Source organism: Rhinolophus sinicus, chromosome 14 (genome assembly GCF_057876585.1).
Source record: "Rhinolophus sinicus isolate RSI-liver-muscle chromosome 14, RSI-T2T, whole genome shotgun sequence".
Lineage (NCBI taxonomy): Eukaryota > Metazoa > Chordata > Mammalia > Chiroptera > Rhinolophidae > Rhinolophus > Rhinolophus sinicus.
The window spans coordinates 22,294,003-22,316,613 of NC_142514.1; the positions used below are offsets into that span (position 1 = coordinate 22,294,003).

General features: G+C 47.7%; 1 protein-coding gene across 3 annotated transcripts; it reads right to left on the reverse strand.

The window, feature by feature from the left end:
- Nucleotides 1–4: 4 nt before the first annotated feature.
- Nucleotides 5–12,700, reverse strand: SYNC (syncoilin, intermediate filament protein). 3 transcript variants are annotated; one of them, XM_088790920.1, is made up of 5 exons: nucleotides 12,508–12,699; nucleotides 7,401–8,586; nucleotides 2,394–2,518; nucleotides 2,142–2,218; nucleotides 5–1,040 (listed from the first exon to the last, which is right to left on the reverse strand). In XM_088790920.1, exons 1-5 carry the CDS (start codon nucleotides 12,558–12,560, stop codon nucleotides 1,030–1,032), a joined length of 1,452 nt encoding a protein of 483 aa, XP_088647046.1. In that variant the 5' UTR covers nucleotides 12,561–12,699; the 3' UTR covers nucleotides 5–1,029. The 3 variants fall into 3 exon arrangements, with proteins under 3 accessions (XP_088647046.1, XP_088647047.1, XP_088647045.1); XM_088790921.1 differs by lacking the exon at nucleotides 2,142–2,218; XM_088790919.1 differs by lacking the exon at nucleotides 5–1,040 and having other exon boundaries at nucleotides 1,927–2,218; nucleotides 12,508–12,700.
- Between the last annotated feature and the right edge of the window lie 9,911 nt (nucleotides 12,701–22,611).

The following is a 22,611-nucleotide window of genomic DNA, read 5'->3' on the forward strand; positions in this document are numbered from 1 at the left end:
GGAATCAGAGGTGCGCAGATTAGTCTTTGATAAAATAACATCTTTTTTAAGTCTGTCCCTAGAGAACTACATGGACTTGCAAGAATGTCAAAGGCAGTGTGGCAGAGAGATTTTAAGGCAAAATTTAAATTTGGAAAAGGTATTTGAACCTTTTCTCAAAGAGGTTGAATCTCTCCAGAATGTTTTTCGCTGGGGCCTATACTTAGAGGTTAGAAATAATAGGCTCTTGAAAGCCTGTATCATCACCAAGTGCCATAACCAGATAAAATGCCTGGTTCTTTGCCAATCACTCAGTTTAACTGAGTGGATCACGTTGACCCAAACTCATTTTCATACAGTATGATCTTTAGGGAAAGCAATATCCTTAACCTTTAGGTTGAAATATGGATGGGTTCCTTTTAGAGTACAGTGAAAATTATCTTGATAATTTGGTGCAAAAGTAATTGCAGTTTAAAAGGTTAAAATTGCAAAAACCACAATTACTTTTGCACCAACCTAATAAAAGCAGATTTAAAGAAAAGTAAACTTTGTAAGAGGATTCACTTAAAGTCCAATACTCATTGCACAAAATAATTCAAATTGTACACCCATATAAATGAAAAATTGGCTGCCTTTTTGACCCCACCTGTACTCCAAAAAAAATGTTTTTGGTTTAGGTCAACACAAGGCAAGATACATTCTTCACATCACTTCAAGGTGTGTCCATACATTCATCCTTTACTCTGCCTGTGAGGGTTGCCTCTGGAGGACAGGAGTCTCATTTTCTGTTCCTTCGTGCATTGAAATCAGGACCAGCAGCCTATGAAATACAACCCCACTAAGAGCTGACTGATGGTATTCTGCCTCCAGCCAGGCCTAGAATCTTTTTAAACAGGTCAGCCAGTATTTGTAACTTTCCCAGGGTGAATTGCTTGCCAAGTCCCTGGCACTCCCTTCTCTGGGAAAAAAGTATGTCCAAAGGGTACTTGATGATCCTTGGCTAAGAAGTTTTTTTGGTGGTTTCTGGGTTACAGATTCGGCCATATGTTTCTAAACAGCCCCTGTAAGGTTGAGAGAAAAAAGAATAAGTTTATACTTTCTTCAACTTGAAATAATACAGCATAATGTTTATAACAGTGAACTTCCGAAGTACATTGCAGGCTGTGTCAGGGAGGGATTGCTAGACTGAATTCCACATGATCAGGGATGACATTCCCCTAGCAAGTATTTGGGTGCCTCCTATTTGCAAATCAGTTGTAAGCGGTGTGATGGTGATGGGAGGGGCTAGCTAAAATTTTCTCCATCCAGGTTAAGTTTACACAGGTATTACAGTGCCTGAAATTCTGTCGTTTGGTTTCTTTTAATCATTGCCTTTACCTATTGTACTTTTAATCTGATCCATGCAGAGGTGTTTAGCAGATCATTTTCCTCAATTACAAGGTTCTAGTAATCTCCCAATCAGCGTAATCAGTTATGCCTGGATAAAACACAGTACAGTTCTAGTGAGTTAGAAAAAGCGTCAGTTATATTGGTTATTTGTGAATTTGTGTCCAACAAGTAAGGTTAGGAAATTCAGAATAAAATTTATGGGTATCTGGCTAGTATACAACTTGACAGAGAACTCTAGTTTTAGTTTATCCAAAAGAATCTAGAACTTGAAGAATACAAGAACATACTGGTATATAAAGAAATTAATGGATAGGTGTGTTGCTTGTTTCACATATTAAGCAGTAATCCTGTCCCTCAGCCTATAAATAACACCCTCCAGCTTTTTAAAATTATTATTACTGTTACAGATTAATTTAGCCTTCTTTGCCTCTTTAGGTCATAGTCTCAATTAGGTAGCATAACTGCCATCTCTGCTATTCTAAGGACACTGACTAGCAGATGGGGTAAAGTAGGGGGAGGAGTGTAAGAATGCACAGAGCCTAGATGCTTTATTCTGTTACAGAATTCCTGGGTGTGATTAGGGCATGTTTTGATTTCTACCAGAAACTGAAACATTCCAAATGAACCCTGAATATTTGAACCAGGCAATTTGGAGGTATGTGTTATCCCTAAACGACTTGTCACTAGACACACACTTAAATTCTTTTAAGGAATTAGTATTGTTAAGAAAGCAGCAGCAATGCAAACACCACTCTTGCACCCACAAGGATCACCTTGGGACTGTGTCTCGATTCCACCTGCCTGAGAAGTGGGAGCATTAGCTTGTTCCGGGTTTTTGGGTTGCATAGCCCTTTAAAAAAAGAGAGCCATTTTCCATCTGTTCATGAATGAGCACAATTTGAAAATTGTTTCCCAAATCATTTTTTTTTCACTGTTCTAAGTGAAATTCCCCCGAGCAACATTTGCCCTCCCCACCATCCCCTCAGCCACTATTAGTTGAGATTTGGGTAGCAGCAAAAACTGACTTATAAGTTGAGAGCTCTTCAGCAAGGCTGATCCTTAGCTGCTCCATCTCTTTGTTCTTCAGCTGCTGGAGTTGCACCCCACTTCTTAACTGCCTCTGTCGTTCTTCCATTTCCTCCAGCTGTTCCTGCATGAGGGCCAAGAGCATTTCTAATGAGTCAAGTAAAAATATGACATTGTCCATTAGAGTTTACAAAGCACTTTCTTGTATATTGTTTAATCTTCATAGCAGTATAGAGGTTGAGAAACATTCAACAGGTTGTGTTTTTGACAAAGTGACATTTCTTTTGAAGACAGTGACCTGAAAGGAGTCTGGTCTGTTAACCACAGCTTACTTCTTAATAGAATATTGCAAGGAGGGGACAGGTAGTCAGAGGGAGTTTTTTGGTTTCACAATTTTAAGACGTGTTTTATAGACCTTTTGCTCTGTGTGCAAGTTTGTTACCAGTAAGACTGAGTTTGTTCACAAAGTGCTTACAGTGCATGTAGAAAGAAGAAAACAAAGTGTTCAAAATGTTAAGTTGAAAGAAGATGCTGTGCCTTTGAGGCCCTCAGGAGCTTTCAGCTAACTGTCCATTTCCCCGTTGTGCCAAAACCAGGCAGGATGCATTCTGTAAATTGTCTGCCTACAATTAATGCCTGAGGTATGAGGTAAGGAAGATGTCAGCAAAGCAGTCTGGTTTAGTTGCTAGCTGGCATGATCCTTGGGAAGCAGAAGGGAGTTGGGAGGCATATTTTAAAGGGGCAATGACTTCACCTCAAATTTTGAAGAATGGTTAAGATAGGAATCCAGTTTGGGTATATGCTATTATTAAACAGATCTAAACAATTTGTTCTCTGAGTCATCATCCTTGATATACATGTAGCACATCAGTCTGCAATGTTTGATACTCTGGCTGAATCTCAACTTACATAAACATGGTCAAAAGGCCTTTTTTTAGTGCCTAGCTATGCTTTGGCACCACACAGATGCGGCCCTGCCATCTAAGAGCGTGTCATCTGAAGGGAAGCATCTGCATACCTCTGCCGCAATTTCCCAAACCCTGTTATTTTACTGAGGCTCAAAAGTACACGCTTGGGAAGGCAGTGTGCACCATCGCTTCTGTGACGGGAACTGTCAGAATGAAGGAGGTACTGCTACAGTGTGGCATTCAGGACAATCTCCAATCTTAATCCTATGCAGCACCACTAGATTAACTTTCTAAAAGCTGCTTTGTCATCTCAGTCTTTCAGAGGTCTGACATTCAGACCCCCTCTAGTTTGACCCCTACTTCTAACTAGAACCTCCACGTGAACATTTTCTTCTACTCTGCACAGTCTGGTATGAAGTCAGAAGCCACAGTGGCTATTGAGTACTTGAAATACGGTTAGTCCAAATTGAGATGTGACAACTAAAATACACAGCAGATTTCTAAGACTGGGCGCAAACAATAAAATACTTCAAATTTGGTATTGATTACATGTTGAAATAATATTTTCATATGCTGGGTTAAATATTTCACCTGTTTTTTTTCTATTGTGGCTACTAGAAATTTTAAATGACATCTGTGGCTTGCATGATACTTCTGTTGGTCAGTGCTACTCTAGCCAGATGACCAAGTCAGATGTCTGTGCCTTTGCTTCTACTTCTGTCACCTACACAGCATCTGCTGTTATATTACTATTTATCTTTTTAATTCGTATCTAACTCCCAACCAGATTGTAGGTTCCTGGCATCTAGCACCTTACACATAATGCTTGCTGATATGAAACATGCAGATAGTAGGCATATTCCATATTTCAGCATTAGTAATCTACCAATTCCCAGTTAAAATCATCATTCTCAGTAAATTCCTCACCCCACCGACTGCAACCAGTCACTACATCTTACCCATTTTACCTCCTAAGGTCTAAGTGATCTTGCAGGCTTTTTCAATACACCCTCCACACTGCCACTTTCAAGAGTAATACCTGTGTACCAGGCACTGTTGCAAATGCTTTACAAATATTAACTATTAATACCGTTTCCCCAAAAATAAGGCCTAGCTGGACCATCAGCTCTAATGCGTCTTTTGGAGCAAAAATTAATATAAGACCTGGTATTATTATACCCAGTCTTACAGTAAAATAAGACCAGGTCTTAGATTAATTTTTGCTCCAAAAGACGCATTATAACTGATTGTCCGGCTAGGTCTTATTTTCAGGGAAACAGTGAGTTCATTCCTTGCAATGGCCTATGATGTATATTACATATGAGGGAGCAGAGCCACAGGGGTTAAGCAATTTGTTCAGTCCCAGTTAGGAAGTGGTAGAGCCAGGAGTTGCCGCTGGCTTAAAGCTCATATTAACTGCTTTTTTGCTTGTATATATATAGGCTCTTTAGTGGTCTCCAAACTGTTTCCCATGAAGTTCCAGGAGGCAGCCAAAAGGGAGTGCCACTGCCACTCTTAATTAGAAAGGAACTCCAGTTTTACCTGTTATATAATTGGCATTCCACATAAAATTCTGTTGGGAAAAGGGGTCTATGGCTTTGGAGAAAAACCTGTTTTAGAAAACCACTTACCCAAACATTACATAAAGCCCTTTACAGTCTGGTCCCCGTCTATCTCTCCAGCCTCATCTCTGTACTTCTCACATTCCTTATGATCCCGCCACCCACGCTTCCCATAACATGTCTTTTTCGTGTTTTCATGATTTCGTATAAGCTGTTTCCACTGCTTGGAACGCCTTTCCCTGTCTATCCAACAAATTCATTCAAGGCTCAGCTTAGACACCTTGTACTAGTTGAGTGTGGACTTGAGCTAGATTGTGTAGGGTTATATCCTTCCATCACTTCCTAGCTGTATAATCCCGGACAAATGACAACTCTCACCTGTTCTCATTTTTCAAATGATGGCAATAGTTCATACCTATCTCAGAGAGGTAAGGATTATATGAATTATTACATGTAAAGAACTTGTAAGTGCATGCTAGCTATTGTTAATCCTCTTAACGAAATTTTCCCCTTGTTTCCCAGGCTTTTGATTTTAAGGCTTTCACATTTTAACATCTCAGATCAGGATGCATCTTAAAATCAAGTGTCTTAGACTTCATGAAATATATTCATTTTATCTGGTATCCTTCCTAGACTGTAAAGTGTTTGAGGGCAGGAACTCCTCCCCCTCCCTATTTCTCATCTCTTGCCAGCACATAGCTCACTGCCTGGCACATCGTAAAGAGGCACTTAGAAATATTTGTTGAATGAATAGATGATGCTGATGAAAGGCAAAGTTTACATTATAAGAGTGAAGTGTACCCTTGGAAAGTAATTAGGTGCCATAAATGACCTTTGGCAAACAGTTTAGGAAGCCATTTTCAGAAAGAAGTATTAGCTCCTTCAGACCTTGATTCCTACTTTAATTATGGTATAGCAATAGGAGACACTCATCAAGAGGGTTTCTCATAGAAGGTGGAAAGCTGTAAAATCAAGTCTGAAACAAATCCAGTACAGTGATGAAAATCACTGGGGAGAAAATTCTACAACTCTAGTAGTAGTCAGAAAACCAATCCAGAGAATTCCCTGTTGATGGCACCACCATCCTAATTAACCTTGCCTGAAATCTCAGGATCCTCTTTGACTTCTCACCTCTCTGCCCCATTCATTCGATGGTCAAATGTATCCTGCATTTGTTCCCTTTTATTCCCACTACAATTTTTGCCTCTTACCTACAATTTACACATTGCAACCAGTACTTTTTCTAAAAAGTACTGGGAGAATCATATTACTACTATGTTTAAATGCCTTTAATGATGCAACTGACTAAAGTCCAAACTGAGTAAAGTCCAAACTCCCTCATTTGGATTTCAAAGTCCAATGTGATCTACCTCAACCTAGCTTTACAGTTCAACTTACCTTGTGGCAGGATCATAAGGAATGTGAGAAGTACAGCAATGAGGCTGGAGAGATACATGGGGACCAGACTGTAAAGGGCTTTATGTAATGTTTGGGTAAGTGGGGGTGAGGACAGTACACGTATGTAGTTTGAAAACATTCAATATTATGACCAAAAACCCTACTGTTTTCATAATACTAACTACAGAAAGCTTGACAAAATCTTGAATGAAGCCATTTTCAACAGAGGACATGTTGCCTTCAGGATGTATTGGAATCTCTGAAAGCATGAGATTTTTAAGTAATTCAAAGGAACATGTGATTCAAAAGACAAAAATACTGCTCTGTAAGGACCACACTGTAGTCTCATAGTGCCCAGCAGCAATTGAGTCAGCATTTAACTGATGTGTACTCAGCCTGAGTGGCAGAGAGAAATAAAACACTCCCTACCTTCTCAAAGCTCACAACCTGTGGGAGAGACACACATTGTTTATTCACTTAATATTTATATCCCACTGTTCTATAAAGGGATTAAAACTGGCTCACAATCAGAAATGACCTGAATACAAGTGAAATGGTGACAAATGCACAAAAAAGGAAAATGAGGAATAGAAATGTATAGATTGCCTCCCAGTTTTAAGTCTGGAAAACTTTAAGGCAGAGATCAGATAGGTGGGACTTGAGGATGAGTGTGGGGGGAGGGGAGAGACTGAATGAATTCTACGGAGTCTCATTCCCTGCTGCTCTCTATAAGCCCACGTGTGAGTCACTTAAAATTCAAAAATTGTGCCATGAAAAGAGCACTGCCATTGAGGATTGGTCAGACCAGGGTTCAAATTACTCTGGCTCACTGAACTTCAGTTTCCTCCTCTGTAAAAAAAAAAAAACTACTACTTGACTTGGAAGATTGAGAGGATCAAATGAGATAATTGGTGTGAAAGTGTAAACTAAGAGTGCAGATAATTTTCAGGCCCTAACACAGACCTGAATGAATGAAATGAAGAAGAGAGTAAAGAAGTGAGTGAATGGCTTCCCAAAATAAGTTGCTCTTCCTAAGCACGAAAGTATCTATCCTTCAGCCCAAAAGACATTTGACTCCGGTCACCTTTGCCTTCCCCAGGCTACAAGACCGCACTTCCTTTCATGCCCATGAGCCTACCCTGTACTGCTGCACTTCCTCATCTCGCTTTTGCTTTACAAGTGTGATCTGGTCCTCCAGGTTCCTGTTTTGCAGGTGGAGCTGCCGGGCCTCTGCTTGCAGGGGTCTCAGAGCCTCCTTCATCTCCTGGATCTCGGCCTGGGTTTTCTGTAGAGCTTTAGCGGCGGTTTCTTTCCTCTCTAGGAGCCGCAGCAGCTGGGGCTCATACTCCTCCTCCAGGCCCTGGCGGCTCTCTGCCATGAGGTTCTCAAACTGGGCAGACAGCCGCCGGCTCTCCTGCAGAAAGTGTCCATCCCTTGGGCTTGGAGGTGCTTCTAGTTGTTGCCGTAACTGCTCCTTCTGCTTCTGATAGGCATCCCGGAGCTGAGCCACTTCCTCGGAGAGCTGGGCTGCCCGTGCAGTCAGCACTTCCCTGAAATCGGCAAATTGGGCCACATCCTGCTGGCGGCACTCCAGCTGATATTGGTAGGCCACACATTCCTTCGTCACCTTGAACAGCTTCTGCTTGACCAGCCGGATCTCCTCCCTTAATCCATCCCTCTCCAGCTCTGCTTGGGCATGCAGTTTGTAGGCAGCCAGGATGTCCTGATGGACTTGTTGCACCTCCTGTAGGGCTGGCTCCCGGAGCAACACAAGCTCATGGACGAGCTGATCCCTCTCCTCTTCTAGCTGGGCCACAGCTTGGACACATTGCTGGAAACGCCCCTCAAGCAATTCCAGGTCCTCTATGCTCAGGCTCTCTTCTGTGCTGGGACTAGGAGCCGCTCTGAGGCTCTCCTCAGGGTTAGGTTTCTCCTCGCTCGTGACCATCTCTTCCCCATAAACCATCTGTTCTGGGCTTGTGGTCTCCTCTGGCTTCACAGTCTCCTCCGCATACAGTGTCTCCTCTGGTTTCATAGTCTCCTCTACATACAGCGTCTCCTCTGGCTTCACAGTCTCCTCCACATACAGGACCTTATCTGGCTGCCCCGTCTCCTCAATGTATAGCATCTCCTCAGGCTTCTCAGTCTCTTCCATATAAACTGTGTCATCAAAACCACCTGTGTCCCCCAGGAAGAGAATGTCCTCTAAATTCCAGTTTCCCTCCAAAGACAGAGGACCTTCTGGATTCAAGGTCCTCGCCTCATCCAGGGATTCAGAGTGCTCCTCCTCTTGAAGAGGAGAACTGGCCTCTGCTCTTGTTTTCCTGAAAGAGAAATGACTTAAAGTGAGAGGGCAGACACAGTCCCTTGGGGATGGGTACTGGAAGCGATACCCAGGTGTGCTCTGAGCAGTCACTCTGGACATTATACTCCTATTGATGCAGCTAAGATTCCCTTAGCATATAGGGCAGCCCCATCATATTCTTGACAAATGCTGAGTTTGATGAAAAGCCTTAAGATTTTTTCACCCCAAGTGCTTTTAAACCACATCTCTTGTTCCTGTAAAACTTCATTCAGCTTGTTAGAATTGGTCCATCCTTCTAACCTGTACAGGCTCTTGAATTAAGATTCTGTGATTCTAACTAAGGAGCCCCTTTGCCCAGCTGCCCATTGCCTGCTAGCCTAATCAGTTCCTGTTAAGGAATACCCCAGTGTTTCTTTGGCCCACAAGTGGCTTTGGTCTTTCCGGTTTCAACCACATCTTACCTACCTTGGATCTCTAAGTAATTCTTTGAAAATATACCATGGAAATAATAATTATTATTATATTTACAAAGGTCTTATATGTGCCAGGCCCTGTTCTAAATGCTTTACGTATATAAACTCTTAACAATTCTATGAGGTAGTTACATTTATTATCCCCATTTTACAGATCAAAAAACAGAGATTAAATAATTCACTCAAGGAAACTCATATTCAATGTGCACCAGCTATAAAACAGACTAAATTTGAGTAGATTTCAAGAAACTTTTTTAAGATAAAAGTATAAATGGGGCCGGCCCGGTGGCTCAGGCAGTTGGAGCTCCGTGCTCCTACCTCCAAAGGCTGCCCGTTCGATTCCCATATGGGCCAGTGGACTCTCAACCACAAGGTTGCCAGTTTGATTCCTCGACTCCTGCAAGGGGTGGTGGGCAGCGCCCCCTGCAACTAAGATTGAACAAGGCACCTTGAGCTGAGCTGCAGCTGAGCTGCCGGATGGCTCAGTTGGTTGGAGCTTGTCCTCTCAACCACAAGGTTGCCAGTTTGACTCCTCCAAGGGATGGTGGGCTGCACCCTCTGCAACTAACAATGGCAACTGGACCTGGAGCTGAACTGCGCCCTCCACAACTAAGACTGAAAGGACAACAACTTGACTTGGAAAAAGCCCTGGAAGTACACACTGTTCCCCAATAAAATCCTATTCCCCTTCCCCAATAAAATCTCTAAAAAAAAAAAAAAAAAGTATAAATGAAAAGCCCCACGTATCAAAGAATTTGATCTGTCTTGAAAAGGCTTACTTGCGTCTATGTTTTAAACTCTATATCTTAACTCCAAGTTCTCAATAAAGATTAATTTTACACAAAATCATCGTGTACTCTGTCTTCTTTTCTAACACCCTTGGGAATCCCTGGCTTCTCTTTCTGTTTTCTCATGTTGGCCCTCTGGAAACTACAAAAGTATGGCTTTACCAAACTCCAGACATCACCGGCCTTATTCAACCCAGCAACCGCACTAAAACGTGAAGTTTGAAGACAATCTCAACAGTCACCTAGTCCATTCACATCACTTTATCAGAGAGGAAGAGTTCCTTAGATATCTTCACCAGATGTTACTTCATACTCAAACTCAACTGTCCCCTAATTATTCTTCTCCATGGCTTGCTGCACCTGTATTCTCCAGCTCAGAGAAACACATCCTACACCAGGTTGATGAGGCAAGAAATCTTTAAACAGCTCTTTCCCTCCCCTACAAAGCCAAGTCAATGAGAACTGACCCTCCTATCTCTGAAAGTCTCCAGTCCCCACCCCTTCTTCATCCACTGCCAAGGCCCTTGTCCAAACCATCAGCTCTCACCTGCACTTTTGTACCAGCCTTCAATGGACCTTCTTCCTTCTCCCCGTCCCAGTCTATGTTCGACAATGCCACAGCTTGCTATAACATAAAGCAAACCATGTCGCTCACTTCACCCACAGATAGCCACTGCTTAGCAGACATTCAAGGCCCTAACATACCCTTTCAGCCTCATCTCACATTACTCCCCTGCAGCCCACCCAGTGCTTGACAATCCAGAACAGACTGTATCTTAACTCCAGGTTCCCAATCAACTCCTAGCTCACAATGCCTAAAGGATCCAGCTGAGAAAATACAGCTCACCGTACACCACCTGACTAGAGAACAGTCCTGGACAGGTAGAGCTCCTAGTGCCAGGAAGGATGTGCCTGCTCAGCCAGCCAGACCCACCCTGGACCTCAACAGAGTCCCTGCTTTCCCAGCAGACATCCCTCCCATCATGCTCCTGCTGGGTCCTCCACCCTGGAATGACATAACTGTTCAAGGCAGTATTCTAAGTATTTTACACGAATATTCATTTATATGATGCTCTTCTCTTATCCCTGTTTTATAGATAAGGAAACCAAAGCACGGAATAAAGAACTCACTTGAGGTTCCACTCCAGACCCAGAGCTCCTTTTGACCCCTTTCCTCTTAGAATAGACAGGAGGTCTAAAAGAGGTAAAGCAACGAGGGCAGGTATACTAGAACTTGGCCCATAGCATTCAGAATGTATTTACTCATATATCCACTTACCTAACAAATTTGTACTCATCCTTCAAGCCCTGCTAAAGGCCATCTCCTCTGTGAAGTATTTCCCAGATAACCCCCATTCTTGCGTTCTCAAGGCACTTTGTATGCAGCTCATCTTTGCACTTAGTGCTTTGTACTATAGAAGTGCCATGCGTCTGTCTGCCCTGACGTCAATTTCCTAAGACAAGTATAGTTCTCATTCTCTCTGTACCCCAGGGTGGGGGCTCTATAGAAGGAAGACAGGCAGAAACCCACTGAGAACCAAGGAGGAAACTTGCCCAAGGTTGAGTGGCAAACTGGAAGTAGAACCCAGGCGCCCCGACTTGTCAGTGGTGCTGTTACCCTGTTGCCTCAGTCCCACAGTGCCCAGCCTCTGCTAGATGCTTGCCCTCACACAGCTCCCTCTCTCTAAGGAGCTGGGGGAAATGGAGGCAGGCCCAGGGACAAGGAAGCCAACTCAGCTGGGGCCCTTGACCTCAGGTTTCCTTGGGTACAAAGCAGCCTGCCTCTGCCACTCTGTCACTGTCCCTAGAAGACTCCAGCAGCTCCCAACTCTATCCATCAGGGCTGTAGCTGGGAGAGTCTGTGGCACTGTGCAGGCATGGCTTGGTGTGTGTCTCATTCTGTGTACCTCTATGTGTGCGTGGCAGTACAGGTGAGTGTATGGATAAGACTATGCTCAGCTTTGTGTCCTGTGTAACAGTGAAGGGGTGTCAGGTGTGTGTATTGGCACTTCCACCTCTTGGTACACTGGGAACATCCAGGACTAGTCTGACCTCCAGCAGAAATACTCCCTACTTGCCAGATTCCTCAGCACAGGTCCTTTCCCCTTAATTAGTGGTAAGCTGAGTGTGAATGGATGTGGAGGGCTTCCCCTCCAGGGCCACTGACCAACCAAGGCCCTCCTGCTGGTCTGGGCTAGTAGACCCTGCCACCACCACCCCACCCAGGCCCCAGGCAGCAGAGAACAAGCTGTCTGAACAGACTCTTAACTCCAAGCTGGCAGATGCCCAGCCTTGCACCAAGTATCTTCCACACAGCGAATTCAGCAACTAGAGGCCTCCATCTCCAGTTGCATCTGGGGTGAGGATTGAAAGAAACGAGTAGCGTCTTTGGCCACTATAGGCCAAATGGCAGTTGATGGTTGATGGCCACCAGTCTGAAAGGGTTAATTCTCACACGGCCGCGAGAGGGGAGGAGGTATTATAAAAAGCCACAGACAAACGGAGGTGCCAGGTCCCTGAGCCAGGACTCCCCCATCTCCCTTCACCGGGTGGCTCCGCCCCTTGCCGCACCCCTGCTAGACCACTTCAGCCACCAAAGGTTCTGGTGCGTGGGGGAAGGGAATCCGTCCAGCACCCCCTCCCCATAGGGGCGGCCACGCAAGCCCTGGACTGTCCTACCTCGCGGCCTGGGCGGTGCCGTTCCCGCCTTGCCGGGGCTCCGGGCTGGCCATGGCTGTCCGACCCCGTGCTGGGTGGCCGCGTTATTAATAGGAGGCCCCGCCGGCCGCCAGCTCCGCGCCCGCCGCACTGCCAGCTGCAGCCGACACCAGATCCCGGCCCCGGCTGGCGCGCCCACTTGGCCCGGGCTCCTGCCGGCGGGAGGAGGGAGCCGGCCACGCCGTCCGGGGGCGGAGAGAGACCGCCCCTCCCGGGACCAGCCTGGGGTGGGGGGTGGGGGGTGGTTATCTGCGTCTCCGAAACTAGCCAGCCCCGAGGTCTTCCCGAACCTTCTTTCTCTCCACCCTTCCCTTCCAAGGGTCCCAGTTACTGGGGGCAAGAGAAGAGGGTGGCTCTGCAGCCCCACAGAAGCACTTTTCCTGCCTGGCTGGCCGGGGAGAGGGGGCAGGGTTTGAGGTAGAGGATTAAAAGGAACCCAGCCACCCCCATTTAGGAATGTCGGCCGCTGTTGGACACCTTGAGGTCCCCACCCGCGGGGGGGGGGGGAGCGCGGCCCCGCAGCTGTTGTGAAGGGCTGAGGGAGGAGGGTTAACGGTCACACCCCGGGTGTTTGGGGACATTAAGGAGCCTGAGAGCCTGTGGCCAGGGTTAGGGAAGGACTGCGTGGGAGGGGTTTAAGCCTATAAGGTTGAGTCCGTATTCGACCCCGCTTCCAGTCCCTACGCGGCGAAGTTCCCTGGGGTCTCTCCACTTACTCCACCTGTCACCTCCACCTAGACCTGCTTCTGTTCATCCCAAGGCATGTCTCCTCCCCTAAGTCCTTAGGCCACCAGTGTCAGTCCCAGCCTTCCACACTGAAGTCTTTCTCCCCAAGCGAGAAGCTGCCTGGCCCCTTCCTAGACCTGGGCCTCAGGCATTCTAGCTTCTGATGCCTTTTTTCCACTTAGCCCCTCTGTCTGCGGAGGTCTTTGACTCAATCGCCGAAGAATGCTGTGCACTCAAAGTAGCTGAGGGGCTGGATGTGTGTTTAATCAGAAAGGCCTGTGGTGGGTTGGGGGTGGGGTAATGACGCTGCGCTGAATGTGTGTGGGCTGTGTGTTGTAGCAATGTGCTCACCGCTGGCTGTATGAACACCACCTGGCTGTGTGTGTGGTGTGTGGAAGGGAAGATTGTGAGATTGTGTGTGACTCTGTGATGATTGTGGGGTACATGTCTGTGTGCGGGCATGTGGATGTGTGATTGTATAATCCTGAGGGGAGTGGTTATGTATGTAATGATCATGCTGGTTGTGGAGTATCTGTGGGTGTAGCCGACCGTAGTGACTGTGTTTGTAGGGTGTGTGTATGGTCCTGTGTGTGCTTGTGTGTCTGAGTGACTAGGGGCTGATGCCTGTGAGTGTGAGTGGGTGCTCACAAGCAGATGTGGAGTGTCCTCTGTGTGTGAGTGGGGCCTGCATCCGTGGTCATTAATCTAAGTATCTCTGTGTGCTGCCTGTGGCTGTATATTTTTATCTCTCTGTCTAATGCAAGGGGTTGGGAGATTAACACCCAAGGCGGCCAAATACACCCTTGTAAGGTATGCATCGGAAAAAGTCGGGTTTTGGAGGCTGCTGGTCATTTTCTGACTTACCCCTGAAATATTCCAGGGAGGAGGTTGGCAAAGCCTCAGCTGCTGGTCATTTGACAGCTGCTGCCAGTCAGAGGGGAGCTGAGGGAGCGAGGGTAAGGAGTGCCAGCAGCACTGTTTGCTGTTGGTGCTAGGCAACAGGCAGCAAGGGTGGCATTAAAAAGGGTCATCTCTTTTCCTCCAAACCCCTACCCCAGGAGCTGGCCCTGGGCAGTCCCCAAGACTGAATTCCTTAACCTTTCCTAGCCTCCCCCTGAAAGCCCTTCTTAGGCTAAAACACTGAATCCCCCAGAGTCCCAGAAGCAACTCCACCTCCAGGCCTTTGTTCTTGCTGTTCCCTCTGCCTAGAACACCCTTTCCAGCTCTTGACATCCTAGTTTCTACTCTTCTTTAGGTCTCAGCTTACATGTCACATCCTCAGAAAGGCCTTCCCTGATGTGTCCCCTCCCCCTGCGTTAATGTCTACCCATTTACTGTTTATCCCATCACCTTGTTTATTTTCTGTACAGCACTTATTGCAATCTGCAATCATACTGTTCCTTTTCAATTCCTTCCATCTCTGCTTCCCCCACTAGAATGGAAGCCCCATGAGGGAAGGGACTTTGTGTGTCTTATTTACTGCTATGTCCCCAGGGCCCAGCACAGAGCTTAGCACATAATGGGATCTCAAAAAAATTGTTGAATGAATGAAGGAAAGAAGGATAGTCCTACCTAGGCCTCAGGCAATATTTGGTGCTTTTTGTGTGCCAGGCCTGGGTCACTCACCATCATGGAACCCCAGTGTGCTCAGGGAAATAGACATACATTGTGTATACCAAGGCAGTGAGGTAATGAGGTTGTAGGACTCAGTTCACTTGGAGAACATTGGCCTTTGGTCTGGGCCAGGCGCTGTGTCAGAGCAAATGGCTTTATTTGGCCCAATCCCCTACCTGCCGCCTCACAGGGTAGAGGATGCTAGCTAGAGCTGTCTCCTGGGGAGATGAACCCATGCAGACAATAATGCCAAATCACTGAATGATTGATGTGATAGTCTCTGAGAACCAGGGAGGCCAGGGATGGGAGAGACTCCAGGACTGGGGACAGCCTCTCAGACAAAATAACCAGGCCTGGAAGGGTGAAAAAGGGTGTTCTGGCATCAGGCACTGCTTTGAAAGACAAGCACAGCCACCGTCTCTCAGCCCCTCCACAAAGCAGAGTCCAGGAAGAGCAGAGAAGCCCTGGGCTGGCTACTCTTGGCCTAACTTCCATTCGCCAAGCTTCTCTGCCTTGCCTTGTGTCCTGGGACTGACTCCTGCTAACAGTTTCACCTGGGCTTCCTTGCCTTACGGTTTCAGGTGAATTTGCCCATAGGAGACACTGGCAGGAGAGCAGAGGGAAGGAGGAGAGTGAGATCAGGCTATTTATAATATGATTGTGGCACCTCCACCGAAAGCTGCAGTTCCTGTTGGTTGCCCTACACCCATGGCTACAGCTTTCTCCAAGTTCATTAACAAGGTTCCCTCCCTTTGCCTCTTCAGACCTGGGGTTAGTGACTCCATCCCGCTATTGTGAGCCCAAGGGTGCTTCGCCGTTCCTGCCCACACCTCTGAACAGACCCTTCATTAAACCCTCTTCTGGCAAACACTTTGAGTGTTTCCCTATTCCTTGCTGAGACCCCCCTAAGGTAAGAACTACACCCAGGGAAGATGAGCCCTTGGCAGAGAAGGCGGGGAGACACTCTTTCTAAATCACCACCAAAAACTAGAATCAGAAAAGTTGTGAACAGATCAAAATCCCATTCTGGGTGAGCAGTGACCTCCTGGCCACCACTCCAGGCAGGGTTCCAACTCAAGAGGTCCCTCTTGGCTCATTTTACTCAGGTTTAGGCCTATAGTTTCCCTGACCAGGAGAACAGGGCAGGGAGGGGCTATGAGAATGGGAAGGAATGGGGAGATGACTGGCAGAGGGTGAGCTTGGAAGTAGAGAGGCCCCAGAGGGCAGAAGAGGGGGCTGAGCTCAGGCAGCAGTATCCACCCTACCCCAGAACGTGCCCTACCTGCCCTTAAGAAGCCAACCTCCTTGAATCTCAGTCCCCAGTCTGGTAAATGGGCAATTAATACTCTCTTCACAGGACTGTTGTGAATAGCAGTCAAATGTGAGGCTCGATACATGAGCCAATGGAAGTGAACTTGCTCTTAAAGCTGAGTATAGCACATTCCCCATTATTACTGGTGCAGGAGGAGCCATTCTGCTGAGTTTCTATGTACCAGGAGCTCCAGCCAACCACCCAGAGGCGGGAGGAGGATGGTGAGAGATGCCCCACCAGGCCCTCCAGCTCACTGCTTCAAGGGAACAAGGGTTCAAATTCAAGCTTTGGAGGCAGCAGGCACAAGCCTAAAACCTGCTTCTGCACTTACTGTGACCTTAGGAAAGCCATTCAACCTCACAAAGATTGTTTTCTTCTCTGTAAAATCAAGTAACACTTTTTACCTCACACGTTTGCTGAGAGGATGAACTGAGAACACAAAAGGCATTTAGTTGGATACCTGATATAATGTGAGTGCCCAAGAAATATTAACTATTTTTAGAACTCCCTTTTTCCTCTCTTACTCTCCCTGAAACTGCAACCATGGACTGATTTACTGCAATATGTCCATCTGTCCATCCATCCATCCATCCATCTATGCACCCATCCAATCCTTTAATCATTCATTTATTTCAACATTTATTAAGCCAGACAATTTGCTAGATCCTAGGAACAGAGAGACTAGGAAATCATTAAAGCAAGAACAATCTCTGTTCTGATATTAGCTATTTTCTTAAGCACTTACTACATGCCAGGAGCTAAGTTAAGCATTTTATCTGCATTATTGCAATGAATCTTCAGAACAGCCCCATAACATAAGACCTATAATGAAGCTCATTTACTGATGGAAAAACTGAGGCTCAAAGAGGTTAAGTAACTTAGTTGACCAAAGTCACACAAGCAGGTGATGGTGACACTCAAATTCACTAGTGACTGAATTATTTTCTTATCCTCATCGTTGTCATTTTGGGTACCGAGGCCTTTATCCCCTTGGACTTACCAGGGAGGGGCCCTGGTCATGGCTGCAGACTTGGGCAGAGTTGGGTTCAAATCCAGTTCTGCATCTCTGGGCAAGTTGCTTCCCTCCCTGAACCTGTTTCCACTTCTAGAAAATGAGATGGGTGGATGTTAAATGAGAAAAATGTGTGGAGGAAATGTCCAGCACCTTGCCCAATATACAAGAGTTGCTTGATAATCGTTATTCTTTTTATTTCTTCCCTTCTCCCCGCCCACTGGAACCGCTGTCCGGGGATCATGGGCCTGCGCAGGTGCTGACCGTGGGTGTAGAGGTCGCCACGCTCAGCGGTCGGGGGCTCTCGTGGCAGTGCCGAGTATTACCTCCAGGGGGCGCCACCACACCGACCTCGCACTCCGGGTTTGTTGTTCCCACCGCGGCCGCGCGGGGTCGCCTGGGCCCGGAGTTTTATGCGCGGAGGCAGGGAGGTCCGAGCTGGAGCTGAATCAAGGATGTTTTAGGATCACAGTGATAATTAATAATAAACAATAATAATAGTAGCAGCACCAGATCCGCCGGTAACCAATTTAAAAGGCGCATTCGCGTGCTAGGAGACTGTGGGACTTAAGGGAAGGAGCCATGCTTAGTCTCAGACCGGTTTCCAATCCAGACCGCTCACTCTCACGCTCCGCTCCGTAACCTCGGGCCTCTCTAAGCCTACTTCTTCAGCTTACAAATGGGAAATATAATAATATAGTTCTTGAGAGGAATAAATGAGCTCTTGGAGGGCTCATTGGAGAGCAACTTGGGAAAGAACATGTAATGTAATTCTCACCTCTACCATGTGAGGGAGCTATTATTAAATTGCCTTTACAGCAGAGGATCTACTGGGGCCATTTTCCTGGGCTCCCTGGGCTTCCCTGGATTTCTCCCTCTCTCCTAGCACAGCCCAGAAGCCAGTCCAGGAGCTTACCCCCTAAACCCACCATCCAGCAGCATTCTCTCTGGAGTTTCCCTTTCACCTTCAGCACCTCAGGCCCCTCTGGACACTATCTTTCCATCCCCAGGGACAGGTTCGGACCAGCAAACTATTCCACTACACTCCCCACCCCCATCCCTGCAAATGAGGCTATGCTCCGTCTTCTTGCCTACCTACCTCCTCCAAAACCACATCCAGCCACCTCATCCAGGAAACGTTTCCTGGGCTCTCTCTCCCCAGGTCCACACAGCCTCAGCACATGCTGTTCCCTCTACCTGGCACACCTTTCCCCCCCGCCCTAAAGCCTATTACTCAGGGTGCAGCTTGAATATTACTTCTTCCAGTAGGTCCCCTTCCCCTGTGTTCCTGCAGTCCCCCGGGCTTGTGTAGTGCTGCTTATCTACCCCCACTGCATAGCGATGTCCCTGGGAGCAGGAACTGCACCTGTTGAGGGCTCCAGGGTATTGCAGGGCCCAGTGACTGGAACAAAGTGAATGCTCACTAAATGCATGTCCAGTGAATGAGTGATTTGACCCAGCTGGGTTCACTCACTGAGCTTTCACAACAGCCTCAGCTCAGAGGCCCATGCAGACATAGAAACAGAAGCACACACCCAGAGAGAGGCACAGTCATACAGTCACACACTTGCACATAGCCACAAACAGTCATATGTAAGAGGCACACACACGTAACCAAATTCATCTGTGCTCATTTCTACTTCTCTGTGTCTGGGTACCTTTGTGTCCTAGCTATGTGTTCACTCTCATCTTTTGTGACTTGGGATCCCTGAGAATAAGTGTTGTGTCTCCTTTACCAGCCTGGCAGCATCCAAGAGGATGAATCGCTCCCATCAGACTGGCAATCCTGGGGGAAATGTTATGTCTTCCCAACTAGTTTGGGGGCCTGGGCTAGGGAGTGTCTTCCCCACCAGTCTGGGAGCTCTTGGATTAGGCTGTCTCCCATCAGACTTGGAGCCCTTGGGGCAGGGCCGCAACTCCCCCACTAACTAGTCTTGGAGCCCGGAGGACAGAATGTGTCTGATTAAGCTGCATAATCCAGGAACAGAACTGAGCTGGATCTCCCCCCATCAGACCGGTCATTCCTGTGGGCATGGCTGTCTCCCTGACCCCTCTCCATCCCTGCCCGCCAGCCAGGCCCTCCTTCCATCATGGTATAGCAATCAGGGCTGGACTGGGTTGCCAGGACTTTGGAAGCAGCAGCAAGCCTAATAGCAAACCACACTGAGAGAGGCTGGTCCTGCAGGATCCCCTAGGAGGGTGTGACCCGGTTCAATTCAGTATGTCCTGGCAACTCATTCATATGCCTTCGATTCACTCACCAAACCTGTCCAGAGTCCCTGGGCCTGGGCCTGCAGCACTCTACCTCTATTATGTTGTTTAATTCTCTCACTAATCCAATCCTGGGAGACAGGTGTGATCATCACCCCATTTATAGATGAGGAAACAGGTTCAGGGAAAAGCAGTGACTTGCCCTAAGTCACATAGCTGGGAAGTAGCGGAGGTGGGCTGCCCACTGCACAGGCTGCCTCCTGCCTAGGTTTGGAAAACATTGGGAAGATAAATTCAACAGGTTACAGTGACTATGTGTGTGTGTGTGTGTGTGTGTGTGTGTGTGTGTGTGTGAGAGAGAGAGAGAGAGAGAGAGAGAGAGAGAGAGAGAGAGAGATGGAACTAGATTTCTGTCTCAGCACCTATAGAGCTGGCTTATGTGGCTATGGAGACAGGGCTGCCAGAAGTTGGGAGTGCCTGTTAGAAAGATTGAAAACAGTAAAAAGGAGCAGGTTCGACAGGCAGCCAGCCCAGGCAGGCAGAAGGTGAGCCTGGAACCCAGTCTTCCCCATTTACAGAACGAGCATCCCCTCCCCACTCCACTCCTAGCACTGGAGTCCTGGGTTCGAGTCCCATTCTCTGTCTGATCCCTCTTTGAGCCTCACTTTCCCCATCTGGGGAGCAAGAGCAGAGACCTGGTGAGGTCAGCACTTGGGATTCCTGCTCCTTTAAGCCTTCCCAGTGGAGGGTGAGGCCAGGCAGCAGGTGAGTGAGTTGCCACATCAGCAGGGCGAACCCCGCCCCATCCCCTCCCCCAGCTCCAGAGGGAGGTCCCAGAGGCCCCAGAGGACGGTGGGAAGTGGGTGGGGAGAAAGAATTGAGCTTGGTTGGAGAGGTGGGGAATGCCTGCAGGGGTGGGTGAGGGAGTTTGTGTGCGTGAGTGTACCTGAGCAAACGGCTGTGAATGTTGCAGAGTATACAGGAGTGTGTACAGGATAAGTGCGTACCTTTGACTGTGACGATGTATTCAAGTGTGCGAGCGTGTGTGCAAGGATGTGTGAATGTCTCTGAGCATGTCTTTGTGTGTGCCTCTGGGCTGATGTCCTGGGTGTGCAAGACTGAGTATGGTTGTTTGCCGTTGGTGTCTGTGGGAACGTCCTGTGTACACAAGTGTGTGTCTTTGTGTTTGTCTCTTTTGCCTGTGTGGATGTTGTGTACAGGAGCGTGTGTGAATGTCTGCTTTTGTGTGGCTACACTTGAGTGTAAAAATGCTTCTGGATGAGTTTGTGAATGTCTCTGAGTGTGTCTTCCTGTCTGTGGGTGACTATGGGAATGTCCCTGAGTGTAAGGATGTGTGAATGTGTGTGTCCAGGGTGCCTTTGTGTGATCACGTGGGCAAGTGTGTGTGACTCTGTGTGTCCCTAGCAGAGTCCTCTCAGAATAGGTCTGAGCCTTTGTGAGTCCACATCCTTTGAGCAGCTCCTCCAACTGACCCCTGACTGACGGAGGTATAAAGTCGGCCCCACCCTTCAGGAAAGCCCAGCGCTGTGCTCACCCTCCAGGTGACTCACTTCCTACCATCCCTGCCCATCCCCAAGCCTCCTGCCTTAAAAGGCAGTCCCTCTCTTGCCCAGTTTGCTCTCTTCGCACCTAAAGGGAGTCTCAGTCCCTTCCTCCAGGCAGCCTTCTATGATCAGTGAAGGGGGACCTATTATTAGCTAAATGTGATCCATTATATCCCCACTTGACAAATGAAAACATGAGGCTCAAAGCCAGCAGTGACCTGCTTCAGGTCACACGGTGGGCATGTGTGTTTGATCCCATGACTCCTAAAGCTCAGGACAGGATCTCTGGCCTCCTGCAGCCCCTTCAATTCCTTGGCCAGGGCTCTGGACCTGGGAAGGAGAAAGGGAAATGGCCACTTTCTTGGCCATTCACATGTCATTTCATTCATTCTGGTCCAGCTTGTCACAGTCAGAAAGTAGCTAAGTCAGGATTTGAACCCAGAGATCTTTAGCTCCAGATATCATGCTAGTAGGGGCAGTGGCAGGGGCAGGTGGGGGAGGGGGAGCAGCAATCTGCCGAGGGCTGACTGGCTGCTAGTCTCCAAGAGAAAAGTGGAAAGATGATGAGACATGGTAGAAAATAAGAAACGGTGACTCGAGACACTTCTCGTGTGGCATCACACCCAGAGTTGAGCTGACACAGTCTCATGTGAGCCCCAGCAGCCTGGCAGGACTTCCTGTTCTAACTAGAGTCCGGCTCCCTGCTCCGGGGCTTCTCCCTTGCACTGAGGTGCTGGCGTGAGAGACAATGTGATTAAGTGGGCTCAGGCTTAAGCAACCTCCCCACTGGCTGGTCACAAGTTTTTGAAATTCCACCATCCACTGATCTCTGTCCCCTCAAGGCTCTTCTTTTAGATTGGAACCTCAGGCTCTGGGGGAGGTATCTAGAGCCCCAACCCAGCCTGAGGGAGTTTGGTTAAAGCAAGGGTCCCAGACTATTGGAAGTCCTGGATGTCCTTCTGGAATAGGGATGGAAGCAATGAAAATGGGACAAGGTGCGAGAGGAAGTGTGAAGGGTGGACCCCTGGGGGAGGCTGCACTGGGCTTGTCTCACCCACTGTCTCATTTTATTCTCCCAACATCCTCTAGGGCAACAGGCTTTCCTCTCATCTTTCTGATGAGGAAAATGAGGCATCTTTGCCACCACTGCAGGTTTCCGATGCTTCCAGTCTGACGCTTAGGGCTTGGTCATTCTGGGCCTTCACTTCCGTTCTTCCTGCACAGCTTGCGTGCCTAGCGTCCTTGCTGTGCTTGGCTCCCATGGCCTCCCGCCCTTGCTCACAGCTTTCTCTGTGTCACTCTCTTGCTCCCCGAGAGAGGATCTACTTGGTTCAGTGAATCTGATTCCTAGAGGGCAGTTTCCAGCCAGACCACTTCATAGGCCCCTGGCCAATTGAGTGAGGGCCAGGCCCACCTCTGGTCCAGTTAGTGGCAGGGCAGTTTGGTCACTCGGTTCAGAGTATGGTGACCTAAAAAACCATTAGAAAGGACTGTGGGCAAGGCAGGCACTTAGAGCATAAATAGCTCCCTGGAATCCAGACCCTGATTTCAGCTATTTCCGTGAAGCGGGGCACAGTGCCTTCTCATCTCTTGGCCCCCGTGCCTAACACAGGGCTGGCAGAGTT